This window comes from Psammomys obesus, unplaced genomic scaffold (genome assembly GCF_907164565.1).
Source record: "Psammomys obesus unplaced genomic scaffold, mPsaObe1.curated_primary_1811, whole genome shotgun sequence".
NCBI lineage: Eukaryota > Metazoa > Chordata > Mammalia > Rodentia > Muridae > Psammomys > Psammomys obesus.
In genome coordinates, this window is record NW_026585580.1 from 9,092,889 (window position 1) to 9,117,651 (window position 24,763).

The window sequence follows — 24,763 nt, forward strand, 5'->3', positions numbered from 1 at the left end:
TGTTTTCTAAAATTACACAGTTACAATGATTTAAAATAGAGATAAAATACTTGAACAGAGTGGTGATGACAAAGACCTTTAATCCAGCATAGCACACAGGAGTCAGAGACAGGTGGCTGTCTGTGAAATCTAGACCAGCCTGGTTTTCACAATGAAGTCAGGGTGGGACACCCTCCTGATAAGATAAAGCCTCTTACAAAAGACAGTCTAGTATCCAAAAATGTTACTATGTAAATTTTCTTCTTAATAATGGATAATAATATCCTTATTGATCTAAAGGATGGATACACATCAATCTTGGGTTTATATAAGGAGAGGATGGTATCAAGCTGCCCTGAGAAGCACCCCAGTCTCCTTAGGAAGCAAAGCACCCAACAGAGAACTGGTGCAAAAAGGCAATTTTGACTTAAAAAATATATTCGGTGCCAGTACCACACAGTTTTTATTACTGTTGTTCTATAGTACTGGCATAGAAACAGAATGGTAGATCAATGGAATTGAATAGAAGACCCAGAAATAAACCCACACATTTATGGACAACTCATTTTTGACAAAGATGCCAAAACCATACAGTGGAAAAAAGGTAGCATCTTCAACAAATGGTGCTGGTCTAACAGGATGTCTACACGTAGAAAAATGCAAATAGATCCATACTTATCACCCTGCACAAAATTAAAGTCCAAGTGGATCAAAGACCTCAATATAAAAACAGACATACTAAACCTGTTAGAAGAAAAAGCAGAGAGGAGAGGAGCCTTGAACTCATTGGCACAGGAGACAACTTCCTGAACAGAACACCAACAGCACAGGCTCTAAGATCAACAATCAATAAATGGGACCTCATGAAACTGAAAAGCTTCTGTAAAGCAAAAAACACTGTCGTCAGAACAAAACAAGAACCTACAGATTGGGAAAGGATCTTCACCAAACCTCTATCTGACAGATGGCTAATATCTAGAATACATAAAGAACTAAAGAAGTTAAACAGCAACAAATCAAGTAATCCAATTAGAAAATGGGGTACAGAGCTAAACAAAGAATTCTCAAGAGGAATATCGAATGGCAGAGAAACAAACAAATATTCAACATCCTTTGTCATGCAAATCAAAAAGACCCTGAGATTTCACCTTACACTCATCAGAATGGCTAAGATCAAAAACTCAACAACTTGCTAGAGAGGATGTGAAGAAAGGGAAACCCTACTCCATTGCTGGTGGGAATGTAAACCTGTATAACTACTTTGGAAATGAATCTGGTGCCTTCTCAGAAAATTAGGAATAGAGCTACCTCAAGATCCAGCTATATCATTCCTAGGCATATATCCAAAAGATGCTCAAATATACAAGGATATTTGTTCAACCATGTTCCCAGCAGCTTTATTTGTAATAGCCAGAACCTGAAAACAACCCTGATGTCCCTCAATGGAGGAATGGATAAAAAAATTGTGGTACGTTTACACAATGGAATACTACTCAGCAATTAAAAACAAGGAAATCATGAAATCTGCAGGTAAATGGTGGGAACTGGAAAGGATCATCCTGAGTGAGGTATCAAAGAAGCAGAAATGACACACAGGGTATATACTCATTTATAAGTGGATATCAGACATATAATATAGAATAATCATACTAAAATCCATACACCTAAAGAAGCTAATCAAGAATGAGGACCTTGGGTAAGAAGAAAATAGGAAACAGGACAGAAGCCTACCACAGAGGACCTCTGAAAGACTCTACCTGGCAGGGTATCAAAGCAGAGGCTGAGACTCATAGCCAAACTTTGGGCAGAGTGCAGGGAATCTTATGAAAGAAGGAGGAGCTAGAAAGACCTGGAGGGCACAGGAGTTCCACAAAGAGAGCAACAAAACCAAAAAATCTAGGCACAGGGGTCTTTTGTGAGACTGATACTCCAACCAAGGACCATTCACGGAGATAACCTAGAACGCCTGCACAGATATAACCCATGGCAGTTCAGTGTCCAAGTGGGTTCCCTAGTAATGGCAACAGGGACTGTCTCTGATATGAACTCAGTGGCTGGCTCTTGATTACCTCTCCCTGATGGGGGAGCACCCTTACCAGTCCACAGAAGAAGACAATGCAGCCAGTCTAGATGAGACCTGACAGACTAGGGTCAGATGAAAGGGTAAGAGGACCTCCCCTACCATTGGACTGGAGGAAAGGCATAAGAGAAGAAGAAGGAGGGAGGGTGGGGCTGGGAGGGGATGGGGCAGGGGGCTACAGCTGAGATACAAAGTGAATAAACTGTATTTAATAAAAATTAAATAAAAATTATATTCATATATATATTCTATTAATCAATGTAAAGACCCAAAGTTAGGCTTGGAAATGAGCATGCTGGCATGCCTCCCACAGCCAAGAACTATTGAGAGCTGACGAAGTGAAATGTCAGGCTGCTCTAGGCAGCCAACCAATGCCCACAGAGACCAATCTCCATAGTTACGAGTAAGGCTCTTACAGAGGACAGGTAACAGTCCAACCTGGCCCAGAGGGGAACAGGAAACAACAGAGGCAGCAAAATACCCAACAGCTTAGTTAAGTCCCCAAACACACAAAGGCTACAATTCCTATGTTTGAAAGGCGAAACTGCCAGTTCCATGTGGAGAAGATGTGGAGTGAAGACAGTCACTGTGTATGTAGAAACGCAGGCCAAAACCTCTAAACAGGTACAATATGCCGAGGATATACTTGAGCACTAAAGGTAGAAAGGAATTTATTAAGTAAAGTTGATTTAAAAGGTAATGCTTTGGGATTGCAGAAATGGTTCTGTAGTTAAAAACACTGATTGCTCTTCTAGAGGACCAGCGTTCAATTCCCAGCACCCACATGGGAGTTCACAGCAGTCTGTAACTACTGTTCCTGGGGATCTGACACCACCCTCACACAGACATACATGCATTCAAACACCAATGTATGTAAAATAAAAATAAATAACTAAAAAAAAAAAAAAATAGGTAATGCCTTTTCTATTGTTCTGGGTAGCTAGGCAGTCCTCAAAGATTCAAGGCTCTCAAAGGGAAAAGTGGCAGCTTGGCCTGCCACAATGAGGTCCAAGGGCCCAGAGGAGCATATTTAGATGTCATACAGTCTTGTTTTAATATTCATCATGAAAAATAATTTTATGTTCAATTTTATACATCCTCTTTAAGAAAGGTCAAAATAAAACACACCTAAGTAAAAGAGGAACTGTTAAACTAAATCATTCTACACTTGCAATTGTTTCACAACTACAGGACCCAGGTGATATTATTTGGGAAGGGAAGCCTTGTGTTTCTGTTATCAGGAAAAAAATAAATATAAATAAATAAATAAATAAGTTTTGGATTCCACCCAAAATGATAAGGATCAGGTTTGACAGAGGGAGGTCCCCTGAATATCTTGGCTACTACACAAAAGAAGAAAGAAATCAAGAAGACCAACAATGACAGGTAACATAAATTGCTGATCCCTCCATATTGGAACAACTCGAGACTGAGACATAAAAATGTCTCCAGCCAGGACTTCAACTGTATGTGGCCAATAAACCCTTGACTACAATATCCTCAAAACTTATCACTCTTTTAAATGGCGTATCACTCTTTTAAATGCCACTCTTTTAAATGGCATAGATAAATTGATTTTACAGTATGGTTTACAATCCAGACTGATTTAAAGAAAAACTGATGCCTTTCTTCTGCTCATACAAAGAGCAGAAAACCATCTGGCATATCTCATGTATTTATATTTTTGGACTATATATTACTTGTGAGAAACTATGTTTTTCAGAACAAAAGAATAGTGACACTGGATGAGAGCTGACAGGATTCATCCTCCAGGATGCTGAGATGCTGACACATTATACCAGTATCCTGCTTGCTCCCAGCCTCCGATTGCTTCAGTTCCTGTTCCTCCAAAGCCTACTCCCAGGACAGCTTCAAAGAAAACTGCTGGTTCCAGACTTTCAGACTGTTACAAATATTAACAGTCTGAAATTTCTTAACATTTAGAGACTGGTCACCATATGTTATTGCTAGCTTAATTAACCATTTTTCCCCAATTTAACTTGAATCCCCCCAAAGTATTACCGTCCGAAAATCAGCAAGAAGCAACCTTAAGAACAACAACATCCCATTTTCCTTAAGGTGGGGTGAGTAGATTTGGTTGTTTTCTTGGACTATGAATGCTTGTTGTCATTTAGGGGAGATGGTTACAAGTTATTAATGGTCTTAATCAGAGAAAAAACAAGGTATAAAAACATACTTGGGAATTTCTCTTTTCCTCTTTTCTGTATTTCTTAGGTAAGGAGAAAGTGGTTGAAAAGAAAGAAGGGAGACTATGAAAATTTCTTATAGGAATAATTAGATAAAAAGTAGCTTATTCAATCCATGATTCAACTTAGTGTTTTAATTGTTATTTCGCTTACAATGTTGTAATTATTGTATACTGATATAGATTTAAGGTTTTCATTGTTATAAATTTTGGTATATTGATATAAATTTAAGGTTACTTTTCATTATACTTTTGTTACCCACACATATATACACATACGTATACATTACATATAATACATACTGTGTGTGTGTGTGTGTGTGTGTGTGTGTGTGTTTCTACTCTGGTATGAGTTCCTGTACACATACAACTCATTTATAAATACTTTTTTCTTTTCTTTTGGGGTTTTTTTTAGTCAGGGTTTCTCTGTGTAGCCTTGGCTGACCTGGACTTGATTTGTAGACCAGGCTGGCCTCGAACTCACAGAGATCTGCCTGCCTCTGCCTCCCACAGTGCTGAGAGTATAGGAGTGCACCATCATGCCTAGCTACTTCTAGTCCTTTTAAAATCTGCAACTACAAACTGTTTAGGATAATTAAGTAATGCAAGTTAATAGTTGATCAACTCATGGTTATGTCAGTCACTAGTCTAATCAATCACAAAATAAACACTCTAGGTTAAACAAATAGTAAATAGCTAAAAACAAGCAACATTACCTGTTAAGATTTATGACTGAGAGTGATTCTATAGATATACAAAAATAGATAAAACTCTTCAAAAACCTCAGAGACCTACAGAATGTAGCATTAAAGATGTTTTTATTAATTTAAGACCTCTGTGACAATGAGACATGACTCCTGGCAGCATCCTCAGCTCAAAGTAAGACGATGGGCATTGAAGGACCTCTGTAAGAAAATGGTTTCAAATACGGCAAGGCCACTGGGCAAAGATATGCCCTTGCTTCTATTACAGTCAGATTTCTGCCCAAAATGTGCAAACTTAGATGCAGGCCAAGTCAACTGCTGAGTTCTGCCAAGACCTGGTAAGCAAGTCCTTCATAGTTCCTGTTTCATAAATATGTCTGTCATATATACTGGGCCAGAAGGCTGAATATGATGCTCATTATAGAGAGATAGTGAGATAAAAGTTATAGAGAGATTCTGGATGGCTGTTCACGCAGTGAACTGTTCCTGTTATTTCTATTCTCTTGGAAGCTGCTTGCTGCACTCAGGTATAATTTTATTCCTTCTCAAGTCTCTGATGGGGTTGAAGACCAGACAGTTCTATTTTTTTTCAATTAAGCTTAGTTGCTTAGGAGTCAAGATGTTTTAAGGTCTAGATAGATGTTTTATGTGGATAGATATAAGATATGATAGAGATTGATTGAGGTTCAGAACTTTATAGACACACCAAGATAGGATAGATGTTTTCTTCAAGGTTGCCAAATACAAATAATCTAAACACTGTGATTTAGGACAGACTGATAGCGCAGAACCTGCCTGGCTGTCGTCAGATTGGCAAGTGACTGGCTTTTATGTGAATTTTAAGGGTACTATGATTAGAATAGCTCAGAATCTGCCCAGCATAGTACCTACAGCTTAATAATAAATTATAGTCTCTCTGTGCCTATTATTTTGGAAGTTAGAGGGATTAAAGAAAACTATTGTTTTATTAATTAGTATTATACAGAAAACACAACCAATCAAAATGCCAAATTGTGGAGGCCAGTTCCAATGGATACATCTACAAAAGAAATAGAGCAGCTAAGGCTCAGGAATCATTGCGGAAGAAGGGGAGGAAAGACTGTTAACAGCCAATGGATGAGGGAGTTTGCTCTAAGATTGTAACTCCTAGTAATGTCAGCAGCTACACCTATCAAGTCTCACCAACATGACTGCCTAAACATGAGCTGAACAAGGACAACAACAACAGACATGCTAATATGGACAGGGGAAAGCCCAGGAAGCTTCAATCTTACACAAAGAACTGTAGACAACTGAGAAATTCTGAGAAAGAAAAACAGTATTCCCCAGGAAAGAGCATACCAATTGATTATTCAACAGAAAATGATCAGCCCTAACAACTCATAGAAGTAACATTACACAGACTGAGAAGGATGCATCTGTGTATTCAGAAACACATACACATGTACAACACTAATTAATGAAATAAGATGTCATAAAAAAGACCAAGGAGCGATGGTTACATGGGAGAGTTGGAATGCTGGAATGGTAAGGGAAAAAATGATGTAATTATTACAATTATTATAATCTCAAAAAATTAAAATATGTAATTAAAAAATAAAATTTTAAAATGCTTGTAAAACAAATCATATTTTGAAAAATAATCTTTTAAGTCAGATATGACTAGAATATTCCTGTAATCTTAGGACTCAGAAACTAGAGGTGACACGATCAGTTCAAAGCCAGCCTCAGCTTCACAGGGTGTCTGAATTCAGCCTGAGATGTAAAAACCCTATGATCCGTTGGGTGGTACATAGATAGGTGGGTGATAGATACATAGATAACCTGCTTAGCATGTGTATAACCTAACATCCATGTTTTATGCATCTGATTTTCTAGCTTAACCTCTTGGAAAGGATTACCTTGTGCCATTAAACGAGGTGATTTTCTTGGTGATCTCACTGAATTGTCTTCTACTCTGTCCCTCAAATTCCTGTTAGGTAAAATCAATTCTTCTTCATCAATGGTATCATTACCACTTTCTTTAACAACTCCTTCATCCATAATATCGTCAAGACCAACAACTAGAAAGAGACAAAAACAAAAATTATTTAAAAAAAATATTGGGTTTGTTATAAATTTAAAAGCAGTGCACGGGGAATAAGTGTTTGAACGTGATACTGTATAGCCACAAACACCTAAGTCTACTGCTAATATGTGTAATACTGTTCCTAGTAAGCACCCACATCAATTCCATTTGACCAATGTCTGCCCTGGGAGAATTAGCAATAATTAGAATTAGCAATAATCCTTGCTGATTTCACTTCATCTATTATCATCTGCTTTGACCTTGAGAATGTCACAGGCAACTATTTCTGGAATACTCAATTATCTCAATTCTAACTGAGGTAGCACAAAAGTGTTCTATGATTTGAAAAGCTATTTCTAGGTTCATGCCCAAACCAAATAGTCTAATTCTTGCTACAATGCTAATTAGAGACATTATGCTTCATGTGCGGGAATGATACAGGTAACTTATGGATGGTAAAATAAATTAAGAAAGGACTGAAAAAGAAAAGTGAAAGTTGTACTTCTTCCCTCAATGTTACTAAATGCAGTGGGTATTTGTAGTTATGCAATTAAATTACTTTTCCCTAACCAATAAGACAAAGGCATTAACTGAGGAAAGGATGAAAAAGGATGTTAAAGAAAATATTAACACTATTAACATTGCCACTAAGTTTATTTCTACACAAAACAAATGTCACCTGAGCAAATCAGTATGTATAAATAACCTTAAAAGCATACTTGCTGAAATCTTGAACAAAGAATGTTACTGTTTCCATTAGACGGCCTGGATGCAAATCCCTGGCATATCACGAACGTGGTTATGCCATTTAACCCGTCTTAACAGTTTCCTCTAACTCTGAAATGAGAGTAACAGTACCTGTCCTACCTACCTCACAGTGCTGTTGTGAGGATCAAGTGGGATGATGTATGAAAACTCACTCTGTAAACTTTAGAGCACTATACAAATGTTAGTTATTATCTTCATCCTAGGGGTTAGAAGGAACCTCAAGAAGTTATCTAGTCCTCATCTTTGTATCCAAGTAGAAGAACTTCATTTAAAAGAGCTCAACAAGATAGTGGTCTATCCTAAAATTTAAAGAGAACAAAATTCTTAATAAATATACTTTCAAATGACATAATCTTTTTGAAGAGCAATTGGTCAACAAGTAGATTCACAAAACTGCTCAAACCCTTTCCCGAGATAAACATAAAAACAGAGGAAAGAGGAATTGCAAAGAAAATGTTGGCCAGAAAACATTCTAATCTTTGTTCTCAAGAAGTCATATAAATGAAATGCATATCCATGTACATTTAGACAAGAAAAAAAGCCTGACAGGATACAGATGAAATTAACGTTGTGTTAATTTTTCTTTATAAAAGGTAAAGATTTACTTCTCATCTGTTTTCAAAATATTTTACTACCAAGCATGCACTACTTTCAAAGAGTCGATGGTCTTCACTATGCTTTGCACTTCAGGACTCTCTTAAGATACAACATGATGAGAGAGAGGCTATTCTATCATGGCCAAATATTTATGTTATTGCACAGTTAAAAAGGAAGACGTTTACATTAAATACTTAAAAAAGTAAATTACGACTATCCTCAACTCTTCACAAAAGCACATAAATTACGCAAGTGTGTGCACACCTGCCCACATGCATCTGGAAGATGCATGAAAAACACAAACTGTTCACAGTTGGCACAATCGTCTCAAGCAGTTTACGGTGATGACAAATAGCTATCATACGAAGTTCTTCATCTTTCATATATTTATTCTGTCCAAAAAAATTCTACATTGTAATTTGAAAAAGAAATAATATATATAAGAATGAAACTGACCAACTTAAATCCACAGGCCAATTAATGAGTTTTACATATTGTACGTGTGTGTGTGTGTGTTTGTGTGTGTGTGTGTGTGTGTGTGCGCGCGCGCGCGCGCGCGCGTGCACGCATGCCATGGTACGTAAGCATGGACAATTTAAGTCAAAGGCAACTTGCAGGAGTGTGTTTTTCCCTTCAGTCCATGGGATCTGAGGCTGAGATAGGTTGCTTACAGTCTTTTAAAAAGTCTGAATGGTGGCTCCACTGTGACCCATCTGTCTACTAACACTATTGTAAACGTTTGCTTTGCTTGACTCAGTGAGCCTTTGAGTAAACTTAACTGTAATGAAACTGGAAGAGGATACAAAAATAAGTATACTTAGCAGCATTACTACATACTTATTTGTATTTAGAAACATAATTGCACCTAAAAATCATATTCACTCCAAGGAAGTTAACTTAATGCATGTAGTATACCACAACTTGATAGAGCAAAACTGACAAGTCCACATATATCTCACTGATGGCTCCTGAAGTCAAACACTGAGGCTGACCTCAGGCCTCCACGTGCATGCACCATCCCTCACACACATGCTTGAGAGCTCAATCATAAAGGTTTTCAATTTTTTTAATTAAAAATTGAATGACATACTACAAAGTGAGTATAAACAGAAGAACCGCCTAAAATCTGGATTCTGTGACACTCCAATATCAGGTCCAGTAGAGGTCAGTAACTAAAGCATAAAAATTAAATTGAGACAAACAAGTTAAAAAAATAAAGATACTTGAATAAAAAAAATTTTCAAAAAAGCAAAGATTCATTAAGTTAAATGTCACTAATGGATGAAAGAAAAGATAAATGGCCTTGATCTAGTATCATGATAGCTACTGATGTGACCTTAAGAAGTGGTTAACATTGATCCAGACTCAGAAAAAAATATTTTGGTAGAGGGACAGAAAAGTGCAATACAGATGTTAAAAAACAAAACAAAACAAAACAAAACAGTGTGTTGGTAATGAAATAAAAAAAATACACTTTTACACTTTCGAAAAAAGAAAAGATACGTATATTCCACACCATGTAACTGCAAACTATACCCACAGAAAACGAAAGCAGAAATATAGTATCAAAACACCAACTAAGTATCTAAACATAGGACATCACAGAAAGGCTAAAGAATGAACCAAGGGCAATTTCTAACCTACTAAGACACATTATAAAACTAAGGAAAACACAAAAATATGCACCACAATTTTTCATTTCAATTTGTTGTCTGCCCAATGCTTGAATAAGCATGCAGGCAAGAAGTATTTACATTCACAGGTCAATTCTAGAATGCCTAAAGGTAACATAAACACTGCTGATTGGAGGCTTTGTGGGAGGGATGCAGGAAATAGTTGCTTAAGGCCTGCTTCATTTTATTTTTATTATTTAATAAAAATAAATTTTTATTTTTTTTCTTTTTCTTTTCTGCTAAGATAGACTATGTGGAGATCAATGTCCTAATAATTTATTTGCACAACCTGTTATACTGTAAAAAAAAAAAATGTAAATGATTGTAAAAATGTAAAAACTCTAGGCATGACTGAAATACTTGATTTATAGCAAATTACTTTAAGAAAAGTACTGAACAATCACCTTTTCAAATGCCTTTTTTTTTTTTTTTTTTTTTTTTTGCTTATAATGTGCTTTGTGCGCCCCAGGTTTCAGAAAGCTAGCCACTACATGTCTTCCCAAATACTGATACTATCTGTTGTTTATTTTTTTATGTGTGCTTGAACACTGATGGGCACCTATGTGCACAGGCCAGGAAAAATTTTCAGCAATTATCTTCATTATGCCTTTCCATCTTAGTATGGAGACAGTGTATCTCACTGAAGATGGAGCTAGCCAGAACAACCAATCCTGCTAGAATGGCAGGCCAGCAATCCCTAAGGATCCTCGTTTGTGTCTCTCTAGAATTGGGATCATTGGCGAACATCACTGCACACATCTTCTCAAAGAGCGATCACTTTACTCACTTCCTTTGGGGTATGCCTGGGAGTCACCATGCGCACTGCAGGGCCCGCATATGGGGAGCTGAAGGCAGTTTGCAGGGACCCGTTCTCTCTTCCTACCAAAGTGGTGTCAGGGGCTAAATTCAGGCAGTCAGCATCCACTAAGCCACTTCAACAGCCCAAACCCAGCTTTTTATGCAAGTTCTGTGGATCTGTGGTGGTCTGAGTGAAAAAGCTTTCCATAGGTTCATGTACTTGAACCCTTGGTTCCCAAATGCTGGTCGTATCAGGAGGTGTCTGGAGGTGTACCCCTACTGCTGGAAATATGTCAACATGTTCAGTTTGCTCTATACTTTGTGCTTACATTTGAGGATATGAAATCTCACCTTGTGTTTCTGCTACCATGCCTGCCAATTCCCTAGCATGATGTGCCTTCTCCTTCTGGAACGATAAGCCCAAAGCAACCCATCCTTCTGTAAGCTGCCTAGGTCATGGTGCTTCACCACAGCAACAGAAAAACAGCACCTGGATCAAAGTCAGGTCTTCACGCATACATGACAAACAACTCACTTCCACAGCTGCTCTTCTTTATGGTACACACTCAAATAACCCACGACGACTTTCGTTATATAACAGATAACTATAACCATTTATCATCTTACAACTATACTTGTAAGCTACATGAGGGCAGGGGCGTCTATCAAATAATCACTGCATACTCCAATACAATACAGCACATGACAGATAATAGCATTTTAAAAACAAGTAAACAGTAAAGTCCATCACTTTTCAGTCAAAGCAAACCTTAATTCCTTACATATAATTATGCAACTATCAAGAATATTGCTAATGCTTGGAATGTTATTTAAAAGAATTGTGTTACCATAAAATAATAGGTTTTAAATTAAAAAAAAAAAACTCAGCCCTTTTATAGAAACATAAACCATTTTTACTTATTAAGTGTCTCATTTCAATGAATCTCTCTGTTCTGTAACTGCTGTAGCTTGGATTGTAGATGGTCCCCTAAGATCCATATGTCAGAGGCTGGGTCTCCAGGAAGGCTTTCATGGGAGGCAGCAGACTTGAAGAGGTGCAGCCTTGTGGAAGGTCTTCATGGAACTCTGAGTGTGTTCTTGAAAGGTGTTTAGGGATGAAGGTCCCTTCCTTACACTACTCCTTCCCAGCCACAAACTGAGCTCTTTTGCTATACCACACATTCTAACCATCATATGCTGTTTCTCCAGACCTGAAAGTAAAGGGCCAACTGACTGTGGACTGAAACCTACAAAACTGTCAACCAAAATAAACCTTTTCCTTGTGTTTCCTTTTCCTTACCTAGGCTATTTGTCATAGTGATGAAAAGTAAACTAATATACACTGTAACATCAACAGAAGAAAACAGAGACAAACAAGAAAGCCTTCAACCTCCTAAAGGAAAGTATTCTTCCCCTACAAAGTAAAGCTTGAACATTGAACACCACAGGAAAAAAATCTTTGGTGGTTGTATGTACACACTACATAGAATATAAACTCTACGTGGGTAAGAATATTGTGCTTAAGCCTTCTGATATATGTTAATGTCTCAACAATTGCAGCAGTGTGCACTGTTCAACCTCAAGGACTAATAGGCACAAAACAGCACAGATCCCAATTACCTACCTCAAGAACTTAGAACCTTCATGTTCATCTAATCAACTCAATCAAAAGAATTAAAATACCTCTATTAAATTAGGGAAGCAGTCTCCCCCAGAGCTCAGAGTTAGGAAGCAAACAGTTTAGAAACAGATTAGAAAGCACAGATAAATGAGGAAAAAAATAACAAAAAGGCTGCTCCTCAAAAAAACATAATTACTATTTTTTAGAATGTATGTCTAGAAACTAAATCCTCTTAAAAACTACAATTGAAAAGATAAAAAAGAGGAGCTTTGACAAAAAAAAATTCGCACTGCATTAAAGCTGGAGCACACAAAACATTTTAAAATGTAAAAAACAAGAAAATCCTGATAACTGCAATATACTAATATGGGCCATAATTCAGGAGAAAAAGGTAAATTATTAAATGTATTTAGTTTTAAAGCAACTATCCCCATCTTGTACCATCTACCTAACAGGTTTAGAAGTCCACACTTCCTCATAACTCTAGTACTTTCTGACTTTTTATGAATACCACACTATTAATCCCTTATCAAATTCAACTCAGTTAAGATGCTCAATTCTACAGTGTTACATGCATATAGCTTACTTTTTTGCCTCATATTTCTGTTAATCTTCTTCTTGGCCGCTCAACTAGATTAATAGATAGAATATAAAAGATACTTGATGTTCTAAATGTTTAAAAAAATGGAATGATACTTTGCTCAAATACTTGTCTTGGGCTCACCTGGCTGAAGGACCAGAAGCCTTACCTACTAAAGCAGTCGTTGACAGTATCACTAATAAAGAATAATGCAAAGGCACTGGGGATATAGCTTGGTGGTACAACACTTACTTCACATGTATAAGTATCTGGGTTCTAGCACCAGTACCACTATCACCTTGTATCTGGGCAAGTAATATATTTTCTAAAACAACTAAATGAACATTTAAAAGCAAAATTTTCAATATACCGCTTTTTAAAACGATGAAAAGCTTTTATAACATAGGTTTTTAAACTCAAGTTTACTGAAAATTTATGTGGAATAATTATTTCCTAAATTGTCACAAAAACATTTCTATATCAATGAACACTATTCGCTCACTACTCCAGGTCATTTGACAATTTCCTTGTCACCACTGTGCATCAAACTTATTATCAGTATCGAGCCTAATGCTAGGAAAACATACTGAGCAAACCTTATCAACAACTTAATTTTTTTCTTTTTAGTTCTATTTATATATTTATTTATTAGAATTTATTCATTTTGCTTTTCTGCTGCAGCCCCCTCGTCTCCTCCCAATCCCACCCACCCTCCCTCTTCTCCCCCTATGCCCTTTCTCTAGTCCCCTTCTATCTGACTCTAGCCTATGAGGACTCAAGGTTGGCTGTATCATCTTCCTCTGTGGCCTGGCAAGGCTGCACTCCCCAGAGGAAGGTGATCAAAGAACCAGCCACTGAGTTCATGTCAGAGACAGCCCCTGTACCCCTTATAAAGAAACCCACTTGGAAACTGAGCAGCTAATGGAATTCCTTTGAACAGGGGTGTCTAGGTCCTCTTCATTCCTGGTCATTGGTTGGAGTATTGTCTCTGCAGGACCCCCTGGGCCCAGGTATTTTGGCTCTGTTGTTTTCCTTGTGGAGTTCCTGTCCCCTCCAGGTCTTTTTTATCTCTCTTCTTCCATAATGATTCTGGCACTCTGCCCAAAATTTGGCTATGAGTCTTATTATCTCCTTCTATACCTTGGTGGGTAGAGTCTTTCAGGTCTTCTGTGGAAGGCTCGTGTCCTATTCTTTGTCTTCTCCTGTATCTATCCTGTTTGCCCTTCTGAATAAAGATTATGCAACTTTCCTAGCATCCACCTTGTTTAGCTTCTTTTAGGACCATAGATTCTAATGTGTTTATCCTGTATTATATGGCTAATATCCACTTATAAGTGAGTATATATATCGTATGTGTCTTTCTGCTCGTGTTACCTCACTCAGGATGATTTTTTTCCAGTTCCCACCACTTGCCTGCAAATTTCATGATTTCCTTAACAACTTAAATTTTCAAGCTAACCTCTTTTTATGAATTTGCTTTACTTTGAGAACACTGCCTATCAGGAAATCTTTCATAATGAAATCAACAGTAACCATATATAGCATAAAACAGAGAAAAAAATATGGCTGTAGCCAAAGTGAAGACAAAGACCTCAAATTTTACAAAAAGCAAAAAAGCACTGCCTCTACAACAGTAACATACACACAGTTAAACAGTCATCTGAGTATTAGATATATATCTCACTGGCTACATGTAAGATTTAAAAAAAAAAGAAAGCTGAACATCAAAACCAAAACCAAGTATGAGGATGTGCTCCTATAAAGCAAGCATTCAAGTAGAGCATAGAAACATATGTCCCTGCCAAAAATGACATTCTAATACATACTTTAGATGCATGGAGCCCTTGTGACAATCAAAGGGGACAATAGTCTCTCTGCATGGGGTTGGCTCTAACTATTTCACCAACATAAATTCTTAAACGTTGACTAAATGCTGGTTTAGTATTTAAATAAAAGGTTTGTTCCTTTCAACAATCTTATCAATAAGAATGTATACTACCTTGCAGGTATTAAGGAAAACTTTAATTTTACTAGAAGAATGCCAGCAAATAAACATGAATTAAAATAATTAGAAAATAACCAATGAATGGCTTTAACTGATGCCAATGGGTACATAACATCTGTTAGAGGAGAGACTGATGAGAACTGGTGTATTTTACGCTGGCAGTTAGTTTCTTCAGATGGCTTGTTATCTCAAGTGCTAAGAGATTTGTCTCGTCACTTCAGCTTAGTAGACAAGCTTAACATAAAGAGTTCCACAATCAAACATGGTAGGATCTCTGACATTATACAATTCTAACTACAAAGCTTCACCCATGAAGAATTCTTGTAAATCTGGTTAACCTTAACTCTAAATCATGCTTTTCATCAGCACTTCTAACTTGAAGGAAGAGAAGGAACAGAAGGACAAGCCAGGTGACCTCAGCAACAATTTTTAAATACCTGTAATTTAGCCCATTCTTGGGTTGGGTGGTCTTTCTGTTGTTGTTGTTGGGTTTTGTTTTGTTTTGAAAGAAACAGGGTTTCTCTGTCTAGCCCTAGCTGTCCTGGAACTCTTTAGACCAGCCTGGCCTTGAACTCAAGAATTCCGATTGCCTCCCAAGTGCTGGGATTGAAGGCGTGCACCACTGTTGCCTAGCTGGAATGCGTGGTCTCACTTCTTCAAAAAGCATCAGTTTTAAGGCTAAGGGTAGATGTAGTACTTCAAATGGTAGAATTCCTGCCTAGCATGCACAAAGCTCATGATCCTACCTTTGGAAGGTGAAGATAGATTATTAGAAGTTCAAGGTCATTCTAGGCTAGAGACATCTCAAGTAAAACAAAAACAAAAAAGTTATCAATAGGAAAGAGTGACTTTCAGAAATGTTATACCTGCACCCTGATTTAAATAAACCAGATGAAAAGGATTAACTTGGAAACAAATAATAAACTAGAATCTGGATAGCTAACTAGATAATATTAAATAACCATTTAGGTATAGAATTATGCTTAAGTCCTTCCGGTTGGAGATATCTTATGATTGGACTGGATGAAATCACAAACTTCATTCATGAGTAAAGCAAATAGAACCAAATGGTAACAATGCTGAATCCCAATGGAAGGCACATGTGTTAAAATGACAAACCTTTCTTTGTAAAAAAATAAAAGATATCCTTATTCAGGTATCTAAATAGCATATACTTGATTTCCAGTCCATTTTATTCTAAAACACATTTAAATGGACTTTTAAAAGATATGCAAGAAGATGTATTTTAAAAGAAATTTAAAATCTTGAAAAAGCTAAACAAAAGGGAAAAAATTACTAAACTAACTGATTTGATGACACACGCCTGTCACCCAGTATTTCTACTGGGAGGTGGAATTTGGAGCATTAACGAACAATTCACAGGCCAGCTAGCCTAGAGCCTGGAAGCAGCAGTAACAGATTCCCACAAGTTACTCTCTGACGTTTATAGGTACACTGTGGCACAGATTCACCTATACTCACATATTCAGAAATTTCAACTAAAATTCTAAAAAGTGGTAAGAACAACAAAAATGTAACATGAAGGAAATACTTGAAAGCAGAATGAGTTGAAACACGTACCTTCAAGAGCTCACTTCATAAGGCATTAAAAAATATATATCACATGCAGGCGTGTTTAATCTCAGCATTTAGGAGGCTAAGGCAGGAGGACTGGCATGAGTTTGAGGCCAGTCTGTCTGGTCTACAAAGAGAGGTCTTGCCCCATCATATATACTGGGTGTGTGGGAGGTGCGTCACCCAGGCAGAATGGCTCAGTAAGTGAAAGTGCATGCCCTCAAGCCTGAGTCCCTGAATTCAATCTCTGGAACACGCAACAACAACTCCCAAAAGTTTTTCTCTCACCCCCATATGCACAACATGGAGTTCACACACTATCTAGCAGTATAACATATACACACACATACACATAAATCAAGACGTTTTAAAGTCAGCGGCAAGCATTTAACAGAATAGAGGGGATCTATCCACACAAACACAATTTATCTATTAATCGACAAATGTATATACACATCAAAACTATTAAAGGCAGTGTCAAGTATTTAGCAAAACTCAGGAGGATAACATATGAAGTCTGTATACATTAAAATCATACCCTAAATGACAAAATGTCAGTTTTATAAAATCCCTTATATAAGATTTATTTTTAGTTCTGTGTATGTAAGTGTGCTGTGTGAGAATTTGTTTGTACACGTGGGTGTCCTCGGAGACAAGATGGGCTTCAGATCCCCGGAGCTGGCGGTACAGGCAGATATGAACTGTCTGACATGGTGCTGGGAACTGAACTCGGGTCCTCTACGAGCAACCAAGTGCTCATTGCTGCTGAGCCAACTCCCTACTCCTCTACACAGCAGCTGTCAAAGTATACACAAGAAGGTGCCCCCCCCAACCCAGGAAAAAAAACTTTGATTAATTTATCTAAAAATCTAAAACAAATTAACTTTCCCAATATTCAATCAAACTAACACTGGCACCCTTGGTGGCTCAGCCACATCATGTCTAGAAAAAAAGACACTAAGAATCAGAACTTCCTAGAGGAGAAAATTTGATGCCTAAAAGTGTTTGCCTTCAGTGTTGTACAGTAAGTGTTATTAATACACAGTTCTCTATATTAAAAACTTTATAAGCAGTAGATTGTTTTCACTAATAGACTGGGAAATGACCATTAATATACATCATAGCGAGTTTTTGTATTAATTCACAGCAAGGGCTTTAAAAGAGTTCTTACATTTTATTTTACAAATGAGGCCAGTATGGCAAATATAATGGTCTCTCCTTCTATGAAATGGTCTAAGCAGGAAGTCATACTGAAAAATAAATGTCCTTCATATGTTCCTTCCATAAAAATGACGTTTTAGTAATGTACAGCAAATGGTACGTTAGTTACTGTCTCTACTCCCAACTCCCTGAAGGCAGAAGCACTGAAGCCTGCTAGGCCACCTCCTCAATACAAGGCCACCCTGGGCCACAGAAGACACTGGCTCAAAAGATGAAGTACAGAGTAGCCAAGGAAGTTATTTGACATGGACCTCTGGTCTCTAAACACACACACACACACACACATCCCTCCCCATACTGACAAGTCCACGAAGAATGAAGCCTCAAATAGGCAAACAGTAACACTGGCTCACATCATCTTTAGAGTTACACTACAATAATCCCTTTCTCCCTAAATCACGGATTTACTGGCTCACGTCATCTTTAGAGTTACACACTACAATAATCTCCCTAAATCACGGATTGGGTGTGAGGGGAGGAAATGCTTATGAGCCATTAAAAAGGTGGAAATAAAACCAGCATAGAAAGTCTTAGACAAGTGAAGCAAGGCCACTTAGAAAACAAGCCAAGTAGTCCACGCATGCTGGGTGACACATGAGCGGAAAGAGGTATCAGTACAAAGCACCAGTGACAGGTATGCTTGAAGCTATCCTGACTGCTCAGGGTCACTCAACCAACCTTGTGTAGCTGGGTACATGCCACTCATAGAGACCACAAAGCAGTTTACATTACTACTGATGTGACGGCTACTCTCCAGGCTGTGCTGCATAGAACTGCAAGGTCAAATGTTTTCAGTCTCAGATGAACCTAGCCCTATCTAAAACTGTGGTCAGTACTCTGAGTCCACATACCTTCCTAAGTCAGAACTTAGAAGTAAGTCTACAACAGCAACAGACAGGAAAGAGGAAAGGCTAGGAAACAGGGTTTCTGGGGTCAGCAGGAAAGTAGGGAATGTTTTTAAGTCTGCAAAGTGGGGAATCCGTGTGTTCAATGAGGCTTGCCTTCTTTAAAAACAGGACCTGCTGCAAAGCCAATAAAGTAATCGCACACAAGCACAAAACAAATGAACCAGGGGCAAGGCTCTGAAGCAAGACTCTTCCTGCACGGGAGGGTGCGATGCTGCTGGGTTGCCAGCCCTCCTATCACCCTGTCTCTAAGCACATCTCTTGTCCGTGCAGCATCCTTAAACCCTAACATACCAGACTTAAAGATGTATACAGGCATTGTTCTTCTCGACAGGAAAGGGTTAATAACTATGGACATAATTAGACCCATATTAAAAAGTTCAGAAAAACATCTCATGAAGCCTTCATATTAAAAAAAATAAAAAAAGCAAACAAGGGCATAAATAGCTCTGCACAGAAAAACACTGAACACACAAGCATGAGGGAGTTCAATGCCAAGAACCCACAAGAAGGCTGAAGGAGAAAACAGACGACCAAGTCATCTTCAACCATGACCTGTGCGTCACGGCATACACATCCACATCATACACACACAAAATAAATCACAGACTGCTTGCTGCTCTGCCCAAAAATGCCTGTCACCTGCACTCATGAACAAGTACTCTGGATTCTTTTTCTGTTCTGTGCTGGTGAGTAGTTTGATTTGGAGGAATTTTTGTTGTTTTAACTATGAAGCCCAGGCTGGCCTCTCTAACTTGCAGCAATCCTCTTGTCTCAGCCACCAGAGTGCTAAGGGAGCATCAAGTTCAGTGTCTATACAGCTTTTTTCTTTTGTGTGGGCACGGCAGAGTGAGTGCAAGCAAAGGTCAAGGGACAACTTGTGGGCACTGTCTCTCTCCTTCTACCCTGTGAGTTCCAGGGACTGAACTCTGGTCTTTAGGCTAGACTGTGAGTACTTTTACTCACTAACCCCCATAAGCCTTGTAAATTCCACATTAACATGCATAAATACAAAATTACCAAACATGCAAGTTAAAGTATTCTCTTTTAATTATACAAATAGCTCTGAATATGTGAGAGATCAGTATGTTCAAAGTAGTATATGCAAGTATAAGCTTATTTAAATTCTAAGTTGAGAGTAGAGTATAAAAATAAACCATTGGGAGTTAGAGCGAGAGATGCGTGGTGAAGGGCATTCACTGCTCTTCTAGAGGCCCAAGTTCAGTTCTTAGTAGCACATCAGGTGCCTAACAAGCACTTGTAAATCCAGCTCCAGGAAGGTCAAACAGTTATAACTTCTGATGGCATCTGTGCTAACATGCACATTCCTATAGACAGGCACATACACGCTTGCATTCACGCACACAACTCATGAAAAAAAATCAAAGAAAAGAAAAAAGAATGACTAAGGTCAGGTACAGGAGGGCAAGCATTTTTTTGTCCTAAAAGAGTTAAGGCTGTCAAAATAGAATCAATATATAAAACAATTTCAGTGTGTTATGCTGACCCCTCCAAACTAGAATTGGCTGTTGTCCATTTAACACAAGAGGACACTTTTCACATTTTATCACTGGGGTTGGCATCTATTGTAATTGTGCAGTTACACCAGAAAGGAGTTACAGGAAATTAGCTTTACCAGGAAAAGGGGGCCTACATTAATTTAGCATTCAACAATGTCATCATTTTCAATACAAAGAAGTTCATAAATGACTTCATGACAGTTTTCCTCTTCTAGCCATGCATTTGGTAACTATTACAATGCATTTAGAGCAAAAATTAAAGTCTGTAACAAAAACATCAGAACTAGCAGAAGGAATATCTGAGAAAGGAATATACAGCAGAACACCAGAAATTTCAGCTGAGAAATCTAGGAAGATTCTCCAACTAATCAATAAAGATGAAAGATGGGAGTATAGGGAGAAACACCAAGGAATTAAGGAACTCCAAAAGCAGGTAGGCAGCTCTGTGGGGGAAATGATAGCACTCTGCAATGCTACCTTAACTGGGAAGAAAACCCCAAGGATAATTATTCAACCAAAGATTATCAGCAGAGGAATTTACTCTGTAAGTTACTACTTTAAAATTGTGTTGTAAAACAAAACTCATGACCAAGCTGCATGTCCAACACAAGCCTGTCTCCTCTTCTACCTCTCCTCTCCTATACACATTATAGAGACCCTCAGATCACTTCTTGGCCCTGTCTTTCTCAAGGACAGCACAGCAAACTCCTAGTTAAACAAACAATCCTATTAACACCTTTAAATGTTTACAATCTCATCCCTATGCACAAAAGATAACAAATAAAACATCAGTGTTTTAGCACCTCCCAAGCAGTATCACATAACTTATATCTAGAAAAAGCTGTTTAAAAAATAGCTTAAAATCCATCTGGAGAACTAGGATATACTAGGTAGTCTTCATTAGTCTCACAGTACTGCCTTTTTAAAAAGCCTGTGTTAAAAATATAATAAAATCTATGTTCCCTGAAAGCATATTGTTAAAGACTGTCACTTATTAAACATTAAAATGAAACTCTGGATAGAAATTCCAGTTTAATGTCCAAAATAACTTTACCCAACGCACTAGGTTTTGCACCTTTACAGGGGGTTTCAACGCTTCTGTTAGAATCTGTGGCAGGGCCAGCTGCAGCCCTCCTGCAGCACCCTGCAGCACCCTGCTTACCTTCTGGCCTCCTGGTCCCACACCCTATCCTTTCTTTGGTTTGTTTATTGTTTTCAAGTCAAGACTTACTAAGTGCCTACTTCTCCACTGCCTAAAAATAACATCAATAATAATATATACATTTATATAATATACATATTGCTCATAGAAGCAAATTATTTCATTTAATTTTATTGTCTTTAAATGATTTGAAGTAATCATGTAATATGGGATTAATATACATATGGGATATACATAATGTATATATGGATTAAACAAAGGAATGTTAAGTATAACGGCTCTAGGATTTGACTCCACTTTTGTACAAACAAACCACATCACCCTGACTCATGGCTGCTGAAAAAATGCACAAGAGTACCAGGACAAAAAAATAAAGCATCAAGATCATGACATTAGTCAGTGCCTCTGACCTCTTCCAGTTCCACATAAATAACACACAAGTATACCTTAGTAGGTATCTGCATGCACAGTGAACTATGGGAATAAACTGGAGCAATACAGATTATTTATTGCTTTTGTAGTGATAAAAAACAAATCTGTTCTTTGGAATAAAGGGTAAGATAAGGTCCTTGGCTGGCACCTCAGTCTCTGCAAGACCACCTGGGCTCACATATTTTAGCTTTGTTGGTCTCCTTGTGGGGGGGAAGTTCTCCTCCTCTGCCATCTGCCCATAGCTTACCAAGTCTTATCAGGGCTGCCTGGATCTTTTTCCTCTGTGGCCTTTCAGTGAACTAGGGGAAGGGAATAGGGGAAAAAGGGAGGGAAGGTGTGACTGGGAGGAGTTGAGGGAAGGGGCCTCAACTAGAATATATAATGAATAAATTGTAAAGAAAATAAAAATTTAAAAAAAGAAAAGATATGGAGCCAGGCATGGTGGCATATGCCTTTGATCCCAGCACTCAGGGGGCAAAGACAAATGGATCTCTGTGAGTTAGAGGCCAGCCTGCTCCCAGACAGCCAAGACCACAGAGAAACCCTATCTCAAACAAACAAGCAAATAAAAACAAATAACAAACAAAAAAGGATGGGATGAGTGACTTGTATTTCACCATTCAACTCTGCTTGCTGAGATCACAATTTTGAGAAATAATCTAAGAATTCTTGGTATAACAACACAGCTCAAGAACATCTGACCCACAGCTACACTACTCTTCCAACAAATGAATGTTAAATACAGAACTAGCCTTATGAAACATACTGAAGACAATTCACCAAAACTGCTATTTCTGTATTAAATGCTAACTCCCTAATAACTGAGGCAAATTTTTATAGTCTGGTAAATGGCTTAACACAAAACTTACATTCAATAAATGAATGCAAATACTTCATTTTAAACAAAAATGCTCTGCTTAGGAGGCTAAGGCAAGACTGACAGTTTCAGGGATAGCCTGGACTACACAGTGAGGACAAGGGTAGGCAAAGCTAAACCTTTATTCTTAAATACTATTTGCAAAAGGATCTTGAAAATATATATATATATACACACACACACATATATATACATACACATGTGCATGTGTGTACAATGTATGTGTGTGTGTGTGTGTGTGTGTGTGTGTGTGTGTATTATGAGGAAAGAGGATTAAGCTGTACCTGGGCAACAAATAAATGCAGAATTTTTTTTTCCTTGTAGCTAAGTGAATTCTACTGTGAAATAATAGTTGCCTGACACACAATGTTTAAGAGAGTTTGCTTTACTCTTTTATCCACTGGTACTTATTAACTGCATATATGTAAAAACATCTATTTGCACAGCCATCTGAATCACTAACTATTCTGTTTGTCTCTTCTCCTCCAACTCCCACTCAGTCTTAATAATTATGAGCCACTGCAGACCCTAATAAATCATCCCTAAACCCAGTCTTTAAATATATATAAACAGAGCCTCTTTATTCTTCTAAAAAAACATATTTTAACACTTCATCCTAATTGAAAATAAGTCTAAATGAAAGTTGAGAATCAGCTTTAGGGCCCTGATTACAAGAGCATTCAACTACATAAGAAGGAGAAAACTGAAGACACTATTCTAATCTTAGTACTGTGGCTTTTTTAGTAATGAACTTGGGAAATTAACCATATAGAAACCTGTTTATAACTGCTGTGGTCAAATGAAATGTTCCCCCGATCCCCACAAAAAAAGGCTTGCTGTATTTAAAGCACTGTAGTTAGAAGCACTATTCAGTTCCAGGAGGTTACAGAACCTTTACGAACCCTTGCTGGAGAAAGTCCATCAGTGGGGCAGGCTTTGAGGGTTTAAAGTCTCACCCCTGCTTCCGGAGTGCAGCCGAGAGACGATAAACCTACGCTGGCCCTCAACTGCCATGCTTTCCCTACCATCGTGAACATCAGCACTCAACTACAAGCCAAAATAAATCTTTTCTACCTTAAATTGCTCTTGGTCCTGGCACTTTACCACAACAACAGAAATGTAACTGATACAGTTACTATGCATACTGCTACAGCTCTTAAGGTATCCTTAAGATACAATGAGATATGGCCAGAAATCTCTTCTACCCAGCACCTGGTACATTAACACAAAAGCACTAACCATTATCAACTTCTTTCATAGGCATCCTCTGTGAAAAAAGAACTAGGGGCTTTCTTTATAAACTGCCTCTGCTTGCAAGCTCAATGTAAAAACCCTGCCTCAAAACTTCTGAGACTAAAATTACTTTCATGAACACAAATACGAAACAGTAATTTAGGAGTAAGTTAACATGTTTGCCAATTTTGGTGTCTTGATATGATTAATTAATTGGCCAGGATCTGATATGTATTCAGTTAAACAAAACTGAGTGTAAGCATTCTTTTAGAGAAGATAAACATCTAAACTTTGAATAAAACAGATATCCCCCTCAACTTCATTACCTAACAAGGCCTATACTCAAACACTGATTATAAGGAAATAAAAACCTTTCCCTAACCTGAAACTGGCCAGTGGGAACTAGGAGAGATACTACTTACTAGTCAATGTTTCTCAATATCCTCTTTAGTGTTTCCCCAAGTAACTGCAGACCATCTAGCCAACAACCCATTATTCCACAGTGAAACACCACTAAATTCCCTACTACTATTATTTCAAAATAAAAATTAAAAAATAAATCAAAAGAAGTGGATGCCCAGCGCAGTGGAGCATGCCTGTAATCCCAGTACTCAGGGAGGCAGAGGCAGACGGATCTCTGAGTTCAAGGCCGGCCTGGTCTACAAAGCAAGTCCAGGAAAGCCAATGCTACACAGAGAAACACTGAGAACGAAAGAGAAGAGAAGAGAAGAGAAGAGAAGAGAAGAGAAGAGAAGAGAA

The 24,763-nt window shown here is 37.9% G+C and overlaps 1 protein-coding gene across 3 annotated transcripts in view; it reads right to left on the bottom strand.

Annotated features, from left to right (window-relative positions):
* The window catches only part of Phf3 (PHD finger protein 3), a 77,675-nt gene that overhangs the window by 39,790 nt on the left and 13,122 nt on the right, over positions 1-24,763 (bottom strand). For all 3 annotated transcript variants that reach the window (XM_055606222.1, XM_055606214.1, XM_055606204.1), the window contains one exon: positions 6,871-7,032. In XM_055606222.1, the coding sequence (XP_055462197.1) occupies positions 6,871-7,012 (142 nt within the window). In that variant the 5' untranslated portion in view covers positions 7,013-7,032. The remainder of the gene's footprint in view (positions 1-6,870; positions 7,033-24,763) is intronic.